The 18,040-nt window shown below is 46.7% G+C and overlaps 2 protein-coding genes across 2 annotated transcripts; one reads left to right on the top strand and one right to left on the bottom strand.

Annotated features, from left to right (window-relative positions):
- The first annotated feature begins 2,338 nt into the window (after positions 1–2,338).
- On the top strand, positions 2,339–3,272 carry LOC119356811 (probable E3 ubiquitin ligase SUD1). Its single transcript, XM_037623803.1, has 3 exons — positions 2,339–2,468; positions 2,571–2,704; positions 2,787–3,272. The coding sequence occupies exons 1-3, from the start codon at positions 2,339–2,341 to the stop codon at positions 3,270–3,272; spliced, it is 750 nt and encodes a 249-aa protein (XP_037479700.1).
- A 3,737-nt stretch (positions 3,273–7,009) lies between these two features.
- On the bottom strand, positions 7,010–17,431 carry LOC119356802 (probable E3 ubiquitin ligase SUD1). The gene is made up of 7 exons (XM_037623795.1): positions 17,222–17,431; positions 16,435–16,866; positions 12,544–12,764; positions 11,818–11,886; positions 7,944–8,101; positions 7,704–7,837; positions 7,010–7,620 (listed from the first exon to the last, which is right to left on the bottom strand). The coding sequence occupies exons 1-7, from the start codon at positions 17,429–17,431 to the stop codon at positions 7,126–7,128; spliced, it is 1,719 nt and encodes a 572-aa protein (XP_037479692.1). The 3' UTR covers positions 7,010–7,125.
- Positions 17,432–18,040: the final 609 nt, after the last annotated feature.

Here is an 18,040-nt window from a genome sequence, read left to right as displayed (position 1 = left end):
AATTCCTCAAGGAAAAGCTGATGAGTTGTGCCCCCCCTCCCCTCAGTGGATGGTAGCGAGGCATTAGCCGTCACCTCGACATGCATTTTCCCAGGCCTTTTCTTGTTACGGAAACCACTGGGGCTGGCTGAGATGGGAAGGTTTAAGGATTAATCACAAGGTGAATAGAGACACTTGTTATGCGGTGGGAGAAGGCTAGTAGCTTACTGATGTGATTATACTTCCTTTTGGACCTCACTGCTAAGTGTGACTGATTGTGATTGGAACCTGAAAGACCACTGACTTTCTGCCCAAGATGTCATTGAGTCAACCATCCCGATCCCGATCCCACATTCTAGTCCTCGTCCATCACTGTCTTGTCCATCAGAGAACGGGGCGTCAACTTGTGGCTGGGCAGCTGGGGTAGCTGCCAGCCCGCTCGTGTTCGAGTCTCGGCTCTGGCATGCAGCGCTCGTGGAGTTTCTTTTATAAAAAGATAAACGAGGGTTAGTCCTAGGGTTAGTTTCAATGTCTCGTCCAACACATAGAACCAAAGGAGGACTTCCCTTAGAACAAAAAAAATTGTACATGAGCCGAACAGCAACAAGGGGCCATGCATGTCGCCGTACTATGACAAGACCAACGCGGGCGCGGTGTCCCTTCATGCCGGTGCATGCGCAGGCTCGGGATACGTGGCAGCCCATCATTTTCAGTGACGAGAAACGGAGCGGCTTTTTATTTCAGCAATCACGTCTACGGCAACGTCAATGCCAAACATTTTTTGGGGCAAAAGGTCGCATTATACTTCCAGTGGCAGTGGGGCAACAACATACGTACAACGTTACGAGGTATTGCCCAAGGTTCGTGTGTTCTGATAGCGAGTTCTACGATGTATTCTCTCGGTGGAATCTACACTCAGAAACAGGCATATTGCAACCATGGCTCGGTGCAAAATGTGCTTAGGTGCCGATGAGGACATGGTGCATGCCTTGATCATGTGTTCTCACGCCCAAAGCTTCTGGATAGAAGCAAAAGATTGTCTAGGAGTCAAGTTACTGGATCTATATCCAAATACCTGGTGCAAGGATATTCTATGCAACACATAGATTGCAGAGGTGGACCGGGCGAAAATTGTTACCATCATGTGGGCAATATGGTCTTCGAGGAATAATATTACAAATGATAGGGTAGGCCTAAACCCGGTTCAGTCTCTGAGACGTATCATAGAGACTTTAGCATGGCTGGAGCTCCCGTTGGAACAAACCAGGATACTTCCTGATTATGGTTGGCGGCCTCCTGAGCATGACCGTGTTAAAATTAATATGGATGCGAGTGTCACAAGCATTGAAAACAAGAGTGGAGCAGGAGGATTGGCAATAACTCCTACTACATTCATCGCTGCCTGGAGCAAGCCGATATCATTGACCCACTTATTGCATAAGCTTTAGCTATGAGAGATGGGGAGACCTTTGCGAAGCTCCATGGTCTTTAGCGAGTGGTTATGGAAGTTGACTGCTTAAAGGTGATAAATCTCTAGGACTCGCGACATTTCTCGCGCTCTCTTGTAGCGCCTTTACTTGTAGAAATTGAAGGACTAGCCTCATCGTTTCTTTCTTTTGTTACTCAACATGTATCGAGAAATCCCAATAATATGGTGCACTTGTGTGCAAAATATGCATGCACACTTGAGGTGACTGATTCTTGGATGGACTCCCCCTAGTTTCCTCGTGACCAGCATTATGGTTGATCACGCTGGAGCTGACATTGGTTGAATAAAGTCCTAAGTTTCCCGCAAAAGAAAAGCGTACAACTTTATATTTGTAAAAGAAAACATTTTTTTGGAGATTGTCATGAATTTTGTGATTGCCTCTTTCAGAGTAAGCTACAACATATAAAACACCCTCAAATGTTGGCAAAAGCAATTGTCTTGGTGACTTACCGAAAAAGTCTTTCGCCCCGCTTTATATATAAAGCACACAGCCGAACCGATACAAATTGATGAGGAAAACCTCTTACAAAGCAGATCAAAGATAGAACAAGATTACAAGAGTGCCCACACTCCATCAAAAAACAGATCCAAATTTGCTAGAATGTTTGCGATTTTGAGTTCTGCTAAATGTTAGACCTGCCAATAAACTGGGGACGCCAAATATTGGGTCAAAACCAAGCAACCATGCCTCCTATGTTTAGTTGATACATTAGTCTAATCTATGTTTAGTTGATACATTAGTCTGCTATTATTGTTTTACCAATCGATCAATTGAAGTTCTGTCCAATTCTGGAGCTGTTGGTCGTGAAACTTTGGCAGATATTTACCCTTCTTGCACATTGCACCAGGAGACTTGCTGCTGTTCTAACAATGCCGCGAGTGGTCCTAGCATGGTTGACTGCTGTGATATTGAATTCTGCTGTGCTTTTGCTTCCAGTCTCAGTTGGGCATGCATTGCTGTTTGCCATTCCTCAACTACCAGTTGGACTGAAGTCCAACGGTAAGCAACAGTTCAGAGATGATCGTTGGACTTTCTTTTTTGCAATGGAAGTAAAATCGTTTGTTTTGCCTGGGCTTACTCGTGCAACTCTCTTTCTTGTAGATCTGTTTTCTATCACTGTTGGACTCTGCATCATATCAACCATCACCGCCGCCTGTAGAGATTTATCTACCCACGTGATTTCGGGGAAAACATGCCTTCTAGCTTTGCAGAGGCATCTGCTTGTCTGCATATGGGTGAGGAATTTAAGCTACTCATTTACATATTCTTCTGTTTTAGGCTACAGCTGAGTAACATGATTGTGTCTAATGCTACCAGAGCGTCGTCATTCCACTCCTGACCGGTTTGCTGGTCGATCTATCACTGATATCGCCCTTCTTCGTCGGTTCTGACGATGAATTCCCAGCCACGAGCTTTTTCCGCACTTGGCTCCTGGGGTGCATCTTTAAGCAACTATGGATCAAGTGCTTCGTTGACAAAAGGTGGAAGGCAAAAATCGACCGGGCGAAGGAAGATCTCTCCTCGGAGCTCAGGCCAATGTGGTGGTTCTTTCAGGAGGTATGCATGCCCGTCGTCGCGAGGCTGCTCGCCGCCCTGGGTGTCCCCTACGTTCTCGCCAGGGGCGTCTTCCCTGGACTGGGCTACCCCGCCGACATGAACTCGACGGCCTACCGCTTTGCGTGGTCGGGCGGCCTTGGTGTCTGCATGCTCTGCTGGCTGACCAAGGCGCTGTGTGCCGTGCTCCATGATTCCATCAAGGACGACCGGTACGCGGTCGGCCGGAGGCTGGAAGACGTGGAATGAAGACGGGAGCTGAATTCAGACCCTCTTCTGCCAGTTATTTTTGTTAATTCAGACAGGGACCTGAATAATTAAGGGCGGGGTGATTGACTGTACAGGGAACATTACTTGACAGGACGGATTCGATTGAGATGGCCCAAGATAGATAAATTTCGAGCGAAATTTGTAGATAATATCAACTCATTTTCCCATGTGGAATTTTGAGTGTTTGTGCTGGCCGATCGCTTGTTCGTTGAATCATGATTTATGCATTTCCCAGCCGACAACTTTGTTAGTTCACATACTACATCTGTTTGGATGGATGGCCTTAGTTTTTTAGCAGTGCTGAACTGCTAGTTCCTTTCGCGAAAAATGACGAGTAATCTGCAGGTGCAAAATTTTGGTTCGGGTATCCTAATGTACTGCAACTTAGTGGTTCGCCATAGAAGCACAAACTGTGGAGAATTCTACCGACGATGGTCTTCCATTTCCGTTCCTACCAATGATGTATAATTCTACCAATGATGGTTGGCCATAGAATTCTACCAATGTGGGTATCCTAACTAATGTCTGAGCACAACATTAGACAATACAAGTCACAAAGCAGAAGTACTGAGCACAAAATCAATCGAGTCAGGGGCCTCAGCATGAATGGACAGTGATTCATTCAAGGCACTCGAAGTCAAAGGTACTACCCCCAAAAGCTCGGCACAATAGATGTACTAAGATGATCCATCCATCAATCAAAGTCGACGAATCGTCTCATGGTCAAGCCTACTAGCTAGTCGAACATGAAAATAAAGCGCACAACCACATCTTGTGTTTTGAGTTCTGACTTTCGAGCATAATAGTTTGAAATCACTGGAGAAGCTTGAAAAACGATCTTATATTGTGGGACGGAGGGAGTAGTAGATATATGTTTTTCTCCTCTCCGCCATAGACCTCCGCACGCGAGATTCCTCCGTGTCCCGCTACCTGAGCCACCACCGCTGGACCATGGAGATGGGTATCTAGAGGAACCAGAGCGTAGCGGTCGATGTACGGGTTGACGGTCCGCCCGATCTTGGCCCACGCGCTCTGGTGGTAGCTGGATGTCACGGGTGCACGGTACATCATCTTCATCACCTGAATAATAACAGACGAGCAAGCCAGGAAAAACGACCAGTAAGTGACCGATGCAGTGGAAAAGCAACTATCAGCATAACAAAGTTGCAGCTGCTAAAGGAAGTGCCGCTAGCTGAAGACTGATGGTTGCTAGGTGTACACTCAGCTATGGCTTGATAACATGCCGCAAAACACATCAAATTGTGCCTCACGCTATTCCCCAGCTATGTAGTGAATGATGCATGGAAGCAGTGAGAACATAGATAAAGATCAGATGTGCAGAAGATAACTTAAATTCCAGGTAGAAACTACAGAAATTCATAACAAGTGCTCCAAAATTGGAATGATGTTGCGCCGCCACCTGCAAGATTGTTAACAAGCAACAAACTACAGAAATGAAATTCAGAGATAATTTGACAAATACAACTACCTGTAGAAAGATGAGCGGGCAAAGTTACGCCTTAGGAACTTGGCAACATGATCAGATCAAGCGCCCAGCAGAACACAGGTAGTGTAGCAACTGTGAAACAAAAAAACAAGGATCTGAACTTGTAAAACATATGTATATGTGAAAGCTTCGGAACGCAGAGATCAGGATCATGACGTTGCAAGAGAAAAGTGGTATATTATAGTATATTATACTCTTTAAATGCAGCTGAGATGTGACGAGCAACAGAGAGAACATTAAATGGATAAAATCCTTGGCTACAAGTACCAACTGCAACCAACACTGAATTGCAGGCATACTCAGTTCTCTTGGTTTCTTCATGCAGGTTGCAGAACACACAAAAAAAGAAGATGAACTAGATCAACACCTGTAGCTAGATATTGTCTTTCCTGCAAAAAAGAAAGTAGCTAGATATTGTCTAGGAGAGAGAAGTGCATATTACACCCCTCAACTCTAGCCCTAGTCTAATATACAACCTCCAACTCCAAAATCATCTAATCTGCAACCTCCAACTCTTAAAACCGGCCAAAATTCAACCCTCCTCTCCCCTTGACCGGTTTTGACCGGGTCTGACCCGTTGACTGATGAACAGTAAATTTGAAAAAAATGAAAAATTCAGAAAAAAAATAAAAAAATTGTAAATTCAAAAAATAGTTGGGAACAAAATTTTAAAAATAATCTCGACTTTTCCACCGTGCGAACAGTAATTCAAAAAAGTTCAAACTTTTGGAACGAAAATTTTCCCTCGGTCACTGTTCACGCAGTGAAAAAATGATTTTCCTGATTTTTTTGAATACTGTTTACGCTGTTTACAGTAGTTCAAAAAACAAATCCCGGCGAATTTTGTTTCCAATTTATTACCTCCGGGTACATGTAAAAAAACTGAATTTTTAATACTATTCACCGGTGAAAAGTCGAATTTATTTTTAAAAAATTTTGTTCCCAATTTTTTTTGAAATACTGTTCATCCAGAGGCAAAAAATGCTTCCTAAAATTTTATTTTTCTGAATTTTCATTTTTTTCCGAACTTACTGTTTATCAGCCAATGGATCAAACCCGGTCAAGGGGAGGGGAGGGTTAAATTTTGGCCGGTTTTAAGAGTTCGAGGTTGCAGATTAGACGGTTTTGAAGTTGGGGGTTGTATATTAGACTAGGGCTAGAGTTGAGGGGTGTAATATGCACTTCTCTCTGTCTAGGACACTGCTGTCTTTTTATTTCCACTGGATCTGAACCCTGATCTAGTCTTATTGCTAGCATGCCTCGCGACTAGAGATTATTTCGAGAACTCTATTCTTGGTGTCATAATCTTGGACAGATAATTTATTTAGATATCATTGCATTTTTAACTGAGTTGATCGATCTTACATGTTTGCATCCTTTTGATGGGTTTTGTCATTGAAACAAGGCACCTAGGAGTGGAATTACTGAATGGTATTAGATGACTGAAAGCTTAGTCATAAATGGACATTGTCTGTGTGGAATAAGAAGAACAACAATCTGCATAATTTCTTTGCATTAGTTTGTTTGGCATGCAAATTAACATGTGTTGGCAGTTCTTGTCTTTGTTTTGCTGAGACGAAGAGTTGCTAGCTGTGAAAGGCAAGAGAAGATAGCCCTCTGAATTTAATCTCAACTCTGGTGGCCAGGTCAGCATGGGAAGAGCAAGGGTTTTCGGGTTCAAAGCAGAGGCATCACCAAGAGCAACTAGGCTGTACACAACAAGGGACATGCATGGGACCTGGAGCTTGCCATGACCATGAGGTACGTTCTGATGGCGGCAAAAGCATGGTACTTCTTATGCTTGGTAAAATCATTGTGGTATGCTAATTAAGCCAAATTCACAACAAAGGCAGAGGCTTAAAATTCTTAAGAAAACTCTGTAGTCTATAACTGAGTTGCTTGATCTTACATTTTTATCATGTATTCATGCATCTTCTTATGGGTTTGGTTATTCAAACAAAGCAGTCTTGGTGCGGTATAGTTGTGTTAAGAGTATTCAAAGTGAACGTTGATGTGTATGTCTATACTACTGGCTGCAGAAATTATTGATTTTAGATTAGTCTTAACTGTACAAGAACAATAATCTGAAGGATTCCTTGCTTGGGACATTCGATAAACTGTCAAACAGGCAAGCAATTCGTTCGAACCCAAAATGCGCCAATATCTACAAACTTTCACAGGAAATTTATCTATCCTGCATCATCTCATTGGAAACAGTCCTGTGGATTAACGTGGCATATGCAATCGCTCACGTTCGTGCCCTTATTCTTGTCCCTGTCTGAACTAACAAAAATAACTGTCAGAACTCCAGAAAAGGGTCTGAATTCAGCTCCCATCACCAACGTCTTCCAGCCTCCGGCCGATGGCGTAGCGATCCTCCTTGATAGAATCATGGAGCATGACACATAGACCCTTGGCGAGCCAGCAGAGCGCACAGACGCCGAGCCCGCCCGACCACGCAAAGCGGTAGACCGTCGAGTTTACGGCGGTGGGGTAGCCCAGCCCCGGGAAGACGCCCCTGGCGAGCACGTAGGGGACAACCAGGGCGGCGAGCAGCGTAACAACGACGGGCACACACATGTCTTGAAAGAACCACCACATCGGCCCGAGTCCCGCGGAGAGATCTTCCTTCGCCCGGTCAAGTTTCGCCTTCCACCTTTTGTCCACCAAGCACTTGATCCATAATTGCTTAAAGATCCTCCCCAGGAGCCAAGTGCGGAAAAAGCTTGTAGCTGGGAATTCATCGTCACGCCCGACGAAGAAGGGCGATGTCAGTGATAGATCAACCAGCAAACCCATCAGGAGCGGAACGACGACGCTCTAGCAGCAGCAGACACAGTCAAGTTACTCAGTCGTAGTGTAAAAACAGAACAACGTGTAAATGAATAGCTTAAATTCCTCACCCATATGCAGAGAAGCAGGTGCCTCTGCAAAGCTAGAAGGCATGTTTCCCCCGAAATCAGGTGGGCGGACAAATCTCTACAGGCAGCAATAATGGTTGATATGATGCAGAGTCCAACTGCAACAGCAAACAGATCTACAAGAAAAGAGATTCGAACGAGTAAGCACAGACAAGAATATAAGAATAATTATTTCCATTGCAAGAAGGAAGTCCCAACGATCATCTCTGAACTGTCGCTTACCGTTGGACTTCAGTCCATCTGCTACTAGCAGCTGAGGGATGGAAAACAGCAATGCGCGCCCAACTGAGATTGGAAGCAAAAGCACGGCAGAATTGAATATCAGAGCAGCCAACCATGCTACGACCGCTCGCGACACTGTTCGAACAGCAGCAAGTCTCCTGGTGCATTGTGCAAGAGGGTAAGTATCTGCACAAAGTTGCACGGCCGCTCCAGATTTGCACAGAACTTTGATTGGTAAAACAATAAATAAACAGACAAGTGTAGCAGATAAACAGAGATTAGGGAAAAATGAAACATTGCTTCTTTTCAGAGTTCAGAATAAAAAATTGGAAGACCAATGATGCAACAAAGGTAAGCATTATTTGCTTCTCAAAGAGCCCTTTTCACATGATCCATAGCGCCCTTACAAAAGCCATGTCAGGCAGAAAAATCTCACTTGGATCTCAGTATCTCACTTAATTCACTAATAGAAGTTTGAGGATCCAAATATGCAATCTTATACTTCTGGAACATATAGCCTACTTGAGCCATACTGCATGTTATACCTATGGACTATCATAAGTGTTGGATGAATAGCAACTGAGCCTTTACTGAGGGCCAAAGGCCAGTACATATACAGGTGTGGCAAAGTGCAGAAAAGCCCCTTATATGATTGGGATGTACACAATGAACTATACACATCTAACACCCCCCCCCTCAAACTCATGGTGGATCAACAACACTGAGTTTGGAGAGGAAAAATCCATGCTGCGCTCGAGTCTGTGCCTTCGTGAGGAAGTCAGCCAACTGTAACTCAGAGGGCACATAGTGAAGAGCGAGAGTCTGACCCTGCACAGCAGCACGCACAAAGTGGGCATCCACACCGATGTGCTTGGTGAGCTCATGCTTCACCGGGTCACGTGCAATACTGATAGCACCAGTACTGTCGGACAAGAGAGGAGTTGAGGTAGTAGCAGACACACCAAAGTCCTCAAGTAACCATCGTAACCAGATCACCTCAGCCGTCAACATAGCCATGACTCGCAACTCAGCCTCTGTACTCGAGCGAGAAACTGTAGTCTGCTTATTTGTCTTCCAGGCAATAAGAGAGCCACCAAGAAAGACACAGTAAGCGGACAGCGAGCGTCGATCAGAGGGATCACTAGCCCAGGTAGCATCAGAGTAGGCCTGAAACTCAAGAGAGCTAGAGTAGGGAAAGAAAAGACGCTGAGAGATCGTGCCACGAAGATATCGTAGAACACGGAGGAGGTGACTATAGTGGACAGAGGTGGGGGCTGAAACAAACTGACTCAGGATGTGTACAGGATAGGAGATGTCAGGACGCGTAACAGCAAGATAGACAAGGCTGCCAACAAGGTGACGATAGCGAGTGGGATTAGGAAGAGGGTCACCATCAGAGGCACGAAGCTGAACGTTGAGCTCCATAGGAGTCACCAACTGTGCACTCATCACCTAGAGCAGCGTGAGCAAGAAGATCTTGAATATATTTTTCTTGGGAGATGTAGAAGCCATCAGGGGTCGAGGAGATCTCAATCCTAAGAAAATAGCGAAGAGGACCAAGATCAGTCATGAGGAACTGGTCTCGAAGGCGAGCCTTAACAAAGGCAATATACTCAGAGTCATCACCAGTGATGATCATGTCATCAACATAGAGAAGGAGAAGAGTCCGACCACGAGGAGACGTGTGAACAAACAACGCGGGATCATGATGACTGGGCAAGAAACCAGCGGCAGTCAGCACAGAGGCGAAGCGCGCAAACCAGGCGCGAGGGGCCTGTTTGAGACCATAGAGGGAGCGGCGAAGTCTACATACCATACCATCAGGAGCATAGTACCCCGGTGGTGGCTGCATATAAACCTCCTCACGCAACTCACCATTGAAAAAAGCGTTCTGAACATCAAGTTGAGAGATAGACCACTTACGAACAGAAGCCACAGCAAGAAGAGTGCGGACAGTGGTCATGTGGGCCACAAGAGCGAATGTCTCATCATAATCGCGCCCCTGCTCCTGCTGAAAACCACGGGCCACAAGACGAGCTTTGTAGCGCTCAAGAGAACCATCGGAGCGAGTCTTAATCTTGTAGACCCACTTGCAGGTGATGGGACGGACACCGGAAGGAAGGGGAACCAGATCCCATGTGCCAGAGCGCTCAAGAGCAGCAAGCTCTTCGGCCATCACAAGTTGCCATTCAGGCTGAGTCATGGCAGTACGATAGGAAGTGGGCTCAGCAATAACAGAGAGACCATACCGATCAGGGGAGCAGCGATCAGGCGGGGGGCGAGGCCAAGCACGGAGGTTGTGAACCGGGGGAGGCGTGAGAGGAGGTGCACCAGAGGTGGAAGGCTCGTCAGAGGAGACATCCGCAGTACGAGAACGACGAGTATAGTGGAGAGGAAACGATGAGAGAGGGCGACAGATGGGAGATGATGGTGGAGAGGTGAAGGAGGAGGATGAAGAAGACGGGGTCGGTGGGGAATGAGAAGGAATGAGAGGTTCCGGAGGAAGAGGTGACACATGAGGCACATAGCAGGGTGTATTAGGAAGGAGAAGGAAAGAAAGGTCGTCCATAGAGAAACTCGAGGAAGAAGAACGTGGGTAGTAAGAACGAGACTCATCAAAAGTCACATCACGCGAGATGCGAAAGCGACGATCCACAGGATCCCAACATCGATATCCCTTGTGCTCATCACTGTAGCCAAGGAAAACACACTCAACCGACTGAGCAGCCAGTTTGGTGCGTTCTCGGGGGGCAAGAAGAACATAGCACACGCATCCAAACATACGAAGAGCTGAGTAGTCAGGAGAGCGACCAGTGAGACACTCCATAGGAATACCACCCTGCAGAGCAGACGATGGCTGAATGTTGATGAGATAGGTGGATGCGGAAACAACCTCAACCCAAAAATGGGGTGGGAGGGAAGCAGCAATCATGAGCGCACGAGCCGTCTCAAGCAAATGACGATGCTTTCGTTCGGCAACGCCATTCTGAGCATGAGCACCAGGACAAGAGAACTGGGTCCGCAAGAAAACCACGCAACAGCTGAGAGATATACTCTCCAGCAGAGTCAGCACGAAAAGTGCGAATGGGCTTGGCAAACTGGGTGTGAACCATGGCAGCAAAACGTTTGTATATAGGGAGAACCTCGCTACGAGATTTCATGAAGTAGAGCCAAGTGTAGCGAGAGAAATCATCAATAAACAAAACATAATAGCGATGACCATCTTTCGAATCAAAGGGAGCCAGACCCCAGACATCAGAATGAACTAAGTCAAAAGGACGTTGAGATACAGACTCACTAGTAGGATAAGGTAACTGAGTCTGCTTGCCAAGTCTGCAACCATTACAATGTAAGGAGACATCTCCAGATACAGACCCTAAGAGGTCCTGACGGACTAAGGAATACAAGCGAGAGACACAGATGTGACCAAGTCGATGATGCCACTGCTGGAAGGACGCAGACGAAGATGTAGAGAGAGTATGAGAGCTGGCAGAAATGGTGGCAGCGGAAGGAACACAAAGCCAGTCAACCTCCCAAAGGCCCTCTGACTCACGGCGCCGGGGGCCAGCACCAACCAAAGCCTTGGTGCGACGATCCTGAATGGAGCAAGAGTCGATATCAAGAATGACACGACAACCAGAATCAGTAAGTTGGACAGCGGAAAAAAGATTCATGGTAAGTCGAGGAACATGAGAAACACTCGGAACAGAAAAGGATGGAGTGGAAAGAATACCAGGACTAGCAACAAGAAGAGATGTGCCATCAGCAGTAAGAACATTAACAGGCGAATCAAGAGGTCGGAGAGAGGACAACGCGGAAGAATCAGAAGACATATGAAAGGAGGCTCCAGAATCCAGAACCCATGAAGATGTACCTGACTGTGTAGATGCCGGTGATGGTGAGGAAGAAGATGCAGCCACAGCAGCAGCAGTCGACGAGGAGCCTGAGGAAGCAAGAAGGCGCTTGAGATGAACAATGTCCTGGTCAGTGAGTGACGGAGTTGAGGAAGACACGGGAGTCCCACTGGAGGAGGAGCGCCTCTGATCTCGCTTCTTCTGGCGACAATCAGACTCTGGGTGACCTGGCCGAGAGCAGTAACCACAGACGGTGTCACAGCGCGACGTGCCCTTCTCAACATAAGGAGGACGGCTCACCCCCCCCCCCCTGGAGGAGTAGACAAGAGCGGCGGAGCAGTGAGGCGAGCAGACGACACAGGAGCCCGGGCGGCCAATACTGACGGAACCAGAAGCAACCCAGCAGAGCGAAGGCGGGTCTCCTCAGCACGAAGCTCAGTAAGTATCTCTGAGATAGGAACACGACCATGAGCAAGCAAGTGAGCACGCGAGGCTCAAACTCAGATCGGAGACGAGATAAGAACTCATGGACCCGCTGAAACTCCAAGTCAGACCGAGTAGTCTGACAGCAGCGGCAAGTGCCACAAACAACTGTCCGTAGTGAGTCAAGCTAACGCCAGATGGCAGAGCACTGGGAATAGAACTCATCAACAGACAAGTCACCCTGCTGAAGGGCATGCTCCTGACGCACCACAGAGAGGTAAAGAGCATCGCCAGAGGGCTGATAGCGCTGACAAAGATAGGACCACATCGCGGCAACAGTGCCGAGGCCCATGAACTCGGAAGCAAACTGAGGGAGGACACTCGCAGTGAGAACAACAACAGCTCGAGCATCATCATTGCACCACTGAGTGTAAGCAGAGAGATCATCCCGGTAGGCAGAAAGAGCATCAGAATATGCAGATACCTGCTGATCATAGGCATCAATTGCCACATCATCAAGGGCCTTGGCTGCATCCCGATCAGCCTGAGAAGCAGCAGCAGCAAGCACCGGCGGGACCAGTGGAACAGGAGCCACCGGAGCCACAGGGCAGGGCGGACAGGGTACCTCGCCAGAGAGAACACCCCACAGCAGGAGACCGCGCATGTGAATACGCATGAATCCCACAAACTCGGCATAGTTGGTGCCATCGAAAATCACCGAGCACCGAGAAACAGCGACATAGCCCGAAGAGGACATGAGGGAGTCACTCTTTTTTTTGGATGAACACAGAACACCCGAACAGAGGCCGGAGCGAGGGGCCCGAACTGGATGGGGGCCCGAACTAGATGCGAGAGAAGCCCCGCGCATGACCGGCTTGGGAGGCAGCAGCGCTCGAGGAGAGGTCAACGCCCCCCGCAGCCCGCAGAGGAAACAGATCGAGGCCGGGGCGGATCCCGATCCCGACCGAACGCGGGACGACCGAGGCCCGGGCGGATCCGGAGCGAGGGGTGGGCGAGGAGGAACGGGCGTGGACGGGGAGGCCAGGCACGGGACGAGCAAGCCCCGGTGGAGCCGCGGCGAGGAGAACCAGGCGGAGCCCGCGACGAGCCGGACCAGGCTGGACGGGAAGACCGGGCACAGGACAAGCAAGCCCCGGCGGATCCGCGGCGAGGAGGACCGGGCAGAGCTCGGGTCAGGAGTGGCCGGAATCGGGCAGAGAGCAGGCAGGAGAGAATCGGGAGAGAAGATCTAGCACGGAGTTGCAGCGTGCGGGAGGAACCTAACATCTGATACCATGTTGGATGAATAGCAACCGAGCCTTTACTGAGGGCCAAAGGCCAGTACATATACAGGTGTGGCAAAGTGCAGAAAAGCCCCTTATATGATGGGATGTACACAATGAACTATACACATCTAACAATAAGCACCAAATTTTCAGAATGCCAAGGTGTCATCGCTTTAATAAACTGACAGTGAGCAGAGACCCAAATTGCAAGTTTTCCATATAGTAAAATTTTAATAAGATAATAAAAACTGATGCACTACCACAGACATCAAATTTTCATAATGCCAAGGTATTGTCGCTTGACACTGAGCAGAGATCCAAAAGCAGATGATAATTCCCTGTGAAATAGATGGACTGCCCCCTTCAATAGAAAGGAGCAAAGAGAGCACATGCCAAAACTACTGTCTATCCACCAAAACGGAAGTACCCCAAACAAACAGTGAACATCGGAACAAAATGAAAGTAAAAAGATGGATCAAATTTTAGTTGAATGTAGATTCAGTCAGGCTAAAAATGGTGAAATTAGTGCAGACTCTGCAGCTCCTGAATGAATGGAAGTGTGGGTGTTACCAGTCATCCTTAGCATCATCGCTGCTACCATACTGGTCTTTTGGCGCAACATTGTTCCCAAGAGGCTGTCCAGTAGTAACAAACCAATACCCCATTACCCTCTCCACTAGGGGCTCAAGGTATACAACTACTTTACCAATGAGATACCTCATATGAATAACACCAGAAAGTGACTCTGTAAAGTTTAGTGGCCCTTGCCAAACTGATGTGCCCCTAGCAGGATGATCGAAGTATCTACGATTCACAAATAGTAAAATTAATATTTTGAGTGACTAGACCAGCAAATACATAAGATGGAGAACACAAATTGAATACTTACGGGATTTCTAGAGGGAACACCGTTGGTGCCAATAGATCAACAATTTTGATAGGAACAGAAATGACCAGAGCAATAAAGATAGTGTCGATAAAAAGATCAACAAGCCACTTCAGATAAAATGTGTAGAATAGTTCGGAAACATTACGGTCGAGAAAGGGAGTGGCCACTCCTGGCCCCAATATCTACTAAAAGAAACACATGAATTCTATTCTGCATCACTAATGACATGATGAGATTATATGTAAGTAAAATAAATACCTTGTGAAGAAATCGGGATAATCTGCGGCGTAGATTCAAAAAGGAGAATTCCATAAGCCAATGAAGGGCGGCAGAAGCAAAAGATGAAGCAATCAGGAATCTGAACCTCTGAGACATTGTTGCACCAAACAATTTCGAAGTGCAGATACCAAGCGACCAGCCGAAGAACAATGGGAACACTATCACATTGTTTAGGATATTAAGAGAAACATTTGCAACAGTGGTTGGATTTACGATCCCTCTGAAGAATATAGCATGCAGACTTCTATAGAAAATTGCAATCACAAGGCGCTTGCCCCTCAAGTAGAGATAAAACGTATGCAACCCAGCAAGAGTTGCACCCACCTTAAAGATAAATCCATATCCAATTAGAAGGGTAGAAGCTGTTGAAGTGTAACAATTGATTTCATCCTCATTGCCAAGATTGAGACACGATCTCGACCATAGGATTATCCTTCCCAGAGAGAATGGGAGAAAACAAAGAATACAAGCAAGGGCCATGTCAACTATTAACACCTGATTGACAAGTATACTGTTAGATCATTCTAGAAACAAACAAGCAAAAGAAATTTAAGGCACTCATTCTCCAGAAAGACACAACTAAGCTACAAGCCTACAACCTTGTAGATAAACAAGGGTCAAATTAACTTAGGGGGCAGCCCCAGTGCATGTAGCTCCCGCTTGCGCAGGGTCTGGGGAAGGGTCCGACCACTTTGGGTCTATTGTACGCAGCCTTTCCCTACATTTCTGCAAGAGGCTGTTTCCAGGACTTGAACCCGTGACCTCATGGTCACAAGGCAGCAGCTTTACCACTGCGCCAAGGGTCAAATTAACTTAAGGTAATAAATATTCCCTCCATTCCAAAATAAGTGTCGTGTTTTTAGTTCAAACACTTATTTTGGAACGAGTGAGTATATACTATGACAGTTTTAGGGTGTCAGATTAACTTAAGGTAATAAATATTTCCTTAAGGTAATAAGGGTCATAAATATTTCCTTAAGGTAATAAATATTTCCTACAAGTACTAAATTAGCATAGCAACCAAAGTTTTAAATAGCGCGCTAAGCATCTTAGCGGCGGACCTCTTTCAAATGCTATAGCGTGCTATAGCGGAGCTATAGCGCGCTATTTAAAATGTTTTTGTTCATTTGTTTGGACCAAAGTCTCTTAGCGCAAGACCTTTTGTAAACGCTATAGCGTGCTATAGTGGAGCTATAGCGGGCTATTTAAAACAGTGATAGCAACTAAAGCACCAAAAGAACAAGCTAAGACAGTTTTAGGGTGCACTTGAAATAATAACCGGAAGAAATCCAACATCTATATTCTGACCAACTAGTATACCTATCCAGTATTAGTTATTCAGTATTAGTCCGCCAACTAGTATACCTATCCTGACCAACGGACAAAGGCGCAATTGCAAGGTAGGAAAAGAAGCAAGGAGTTGAACATTGTCATATTATATTATAGAACAACTTGTAATAGACAAACATTTAAGTCTTGCTACTATTTCTTGCAATATTCTGGACACATCCAATATGGTACACTTCTAACTAGAGCCATATTACGCCGTGACCAACTGTAAATAGACAATCAGGACAAAAACATTGGCAAGATTAGCTAAATTCTCAGGACAGAACTGCATTAACAGATGCTTTACTAGGATATGGGAAGCTAGAATAATCTAATCAACCACAGAATCCCCATAGCATCAGAAGTTTAGAACAAATAAACAAATATAAGTAACGGACATAGGATATTGGTTGAGAAAGCAATAACCATACCACCAAGGAAACTTCAACAGCAAATATCGCAAGGACTTGCAGTGCCTCATATAACCCAGGCTCCTGACTCTGAATCTGAGCTACCAGGCGTGCAACCCAGCGTGCAAATGGAGCTACAGAAAATGGCGCAACCAAGCGTGCAAGCTCCATGCAGAGCGCAACTGAAGCAGGGATGCAGGTCCATGAGGCCATGGGTAGGCGCAGGGAGAGCAGATGGTGCGCTCGAGCAAAGTCGGCGGCGAGCGCGAGGCGCCATGCCCAGCAGGTGGTCAGCGGAACGACAAACTCCCGGACAACGCAGACGGCGAAGAAGAGGGGGAGCAGCAGCCCAATGAGCTTGCTGGGCAGACCCGCCATGAGTTCGGAAACGGGCAGCCTCACCAGGGCGTCCGCGGCGTAGAGGGGCCGGATGGAGATGCGGCGTCTGCACACCTGCAATGATACAAAGAATGGTCGTGCGCGTCAGCGTTGGCATCACATCAAAATGGAACTGGAACTGGAAAAGGAATTCAGCACTACCACAACAGCAACAATATGACAGACAGGAACGTATTACATTGCAGAGAGGGATATTTTCATCGGGGGGTCATGGAGATTGGCAATGCATCATTACATGCACATAGTAATCTTTACTACTGAAATCTATGCTAATCAGGATGAATCTAGACGAGATTGAAAAAGAGAGACAATGAACTAAGCGCGCGTATACCACACCAACAATATGAAACGGAAACCCTACCGGGACGGGGGTGGGGTGGAGTGGCGGCGGGGAGGAGAGAGACGATACCTCGCAGCGGGGGAGTTTGCGGCGGCGGGCGATCCATTGGAGCTGGCAGTCGTCGTGGACGAACCTCATGCTGCCGCGGCAGCCGCAGGGACGGCGCAGGGGGCGGTCCGCATCGGCGGGGAGGCGGCAGATGCGGCACTCGTCCTCGTCCTCCTTGTCGTCCGCCGCTGGGAGCGCCGTCTCCGGCGAAGGGGTGGCGGCCGCGGCCATTAGCCTTTCCTTCGGGAAGCTTCTGTGTAGGGCGGTGGGGGTGTGAGGGTGTGTAGGCCGGTGTAGGGGTTACGTCGGCCGTTGGATCTGCATCCAACACCTGAATCTACTTGACTAGAATTTTCTGAATTTTCATTACTAGTCATATGCAATGGACATATTCATCGAGGATGATTTTCAGATGTCCCTCAAAGAAAGAGGAATCATTTGTAGAAGGATAATCACCAAATTGACAGCTGATTTAAAAAATGCTGACGTGTATAAAAAATGCTGATTACGAAGTAAAAATGGAAAGCAAATGTTGTTGCACATGTGTTAATTGATCATGTAGAACCTATTCAAGGCTTTGGTTCAAAGGAACGTAGCAAAGAAAAAATGGATGAAATAATCCTTTCATATGGAAAAACATAGGAATTTTACAATACAATTGAACCACTTTTTCAGTTTCCTACGCACGAAGAACAAGACTGAGATCCTTAATGGCGTGATAACATGCTAATTATACCCTTTCATTCCACTCAAAAAAATATGCCTTTTCATGTGGTTTGATTTTTATTTGATTCTTTTTATTAGAATTCCTATGTTTTTCCTGAACCATATATTGAGGAC

The sequence above is a fragment of the Triticum dicoccoides genome, chromosome 1A, assembly GCF_002162155.2.
Source record: "Triticum dicoccoides isolate Atlit2015 ecotype Zavitan chromosome 1A, WEW_v2.0, whole genome shotgun sequence".
NCBI lineage: Eukaryota > Viridiplantae > Streptophyta > Magnoliopsida > Poales > Poaceae > Triticum > Triticum dicoccoides.
This window is presented reverse-complemented; position numbering and strand designations above follow the sequence as displayed.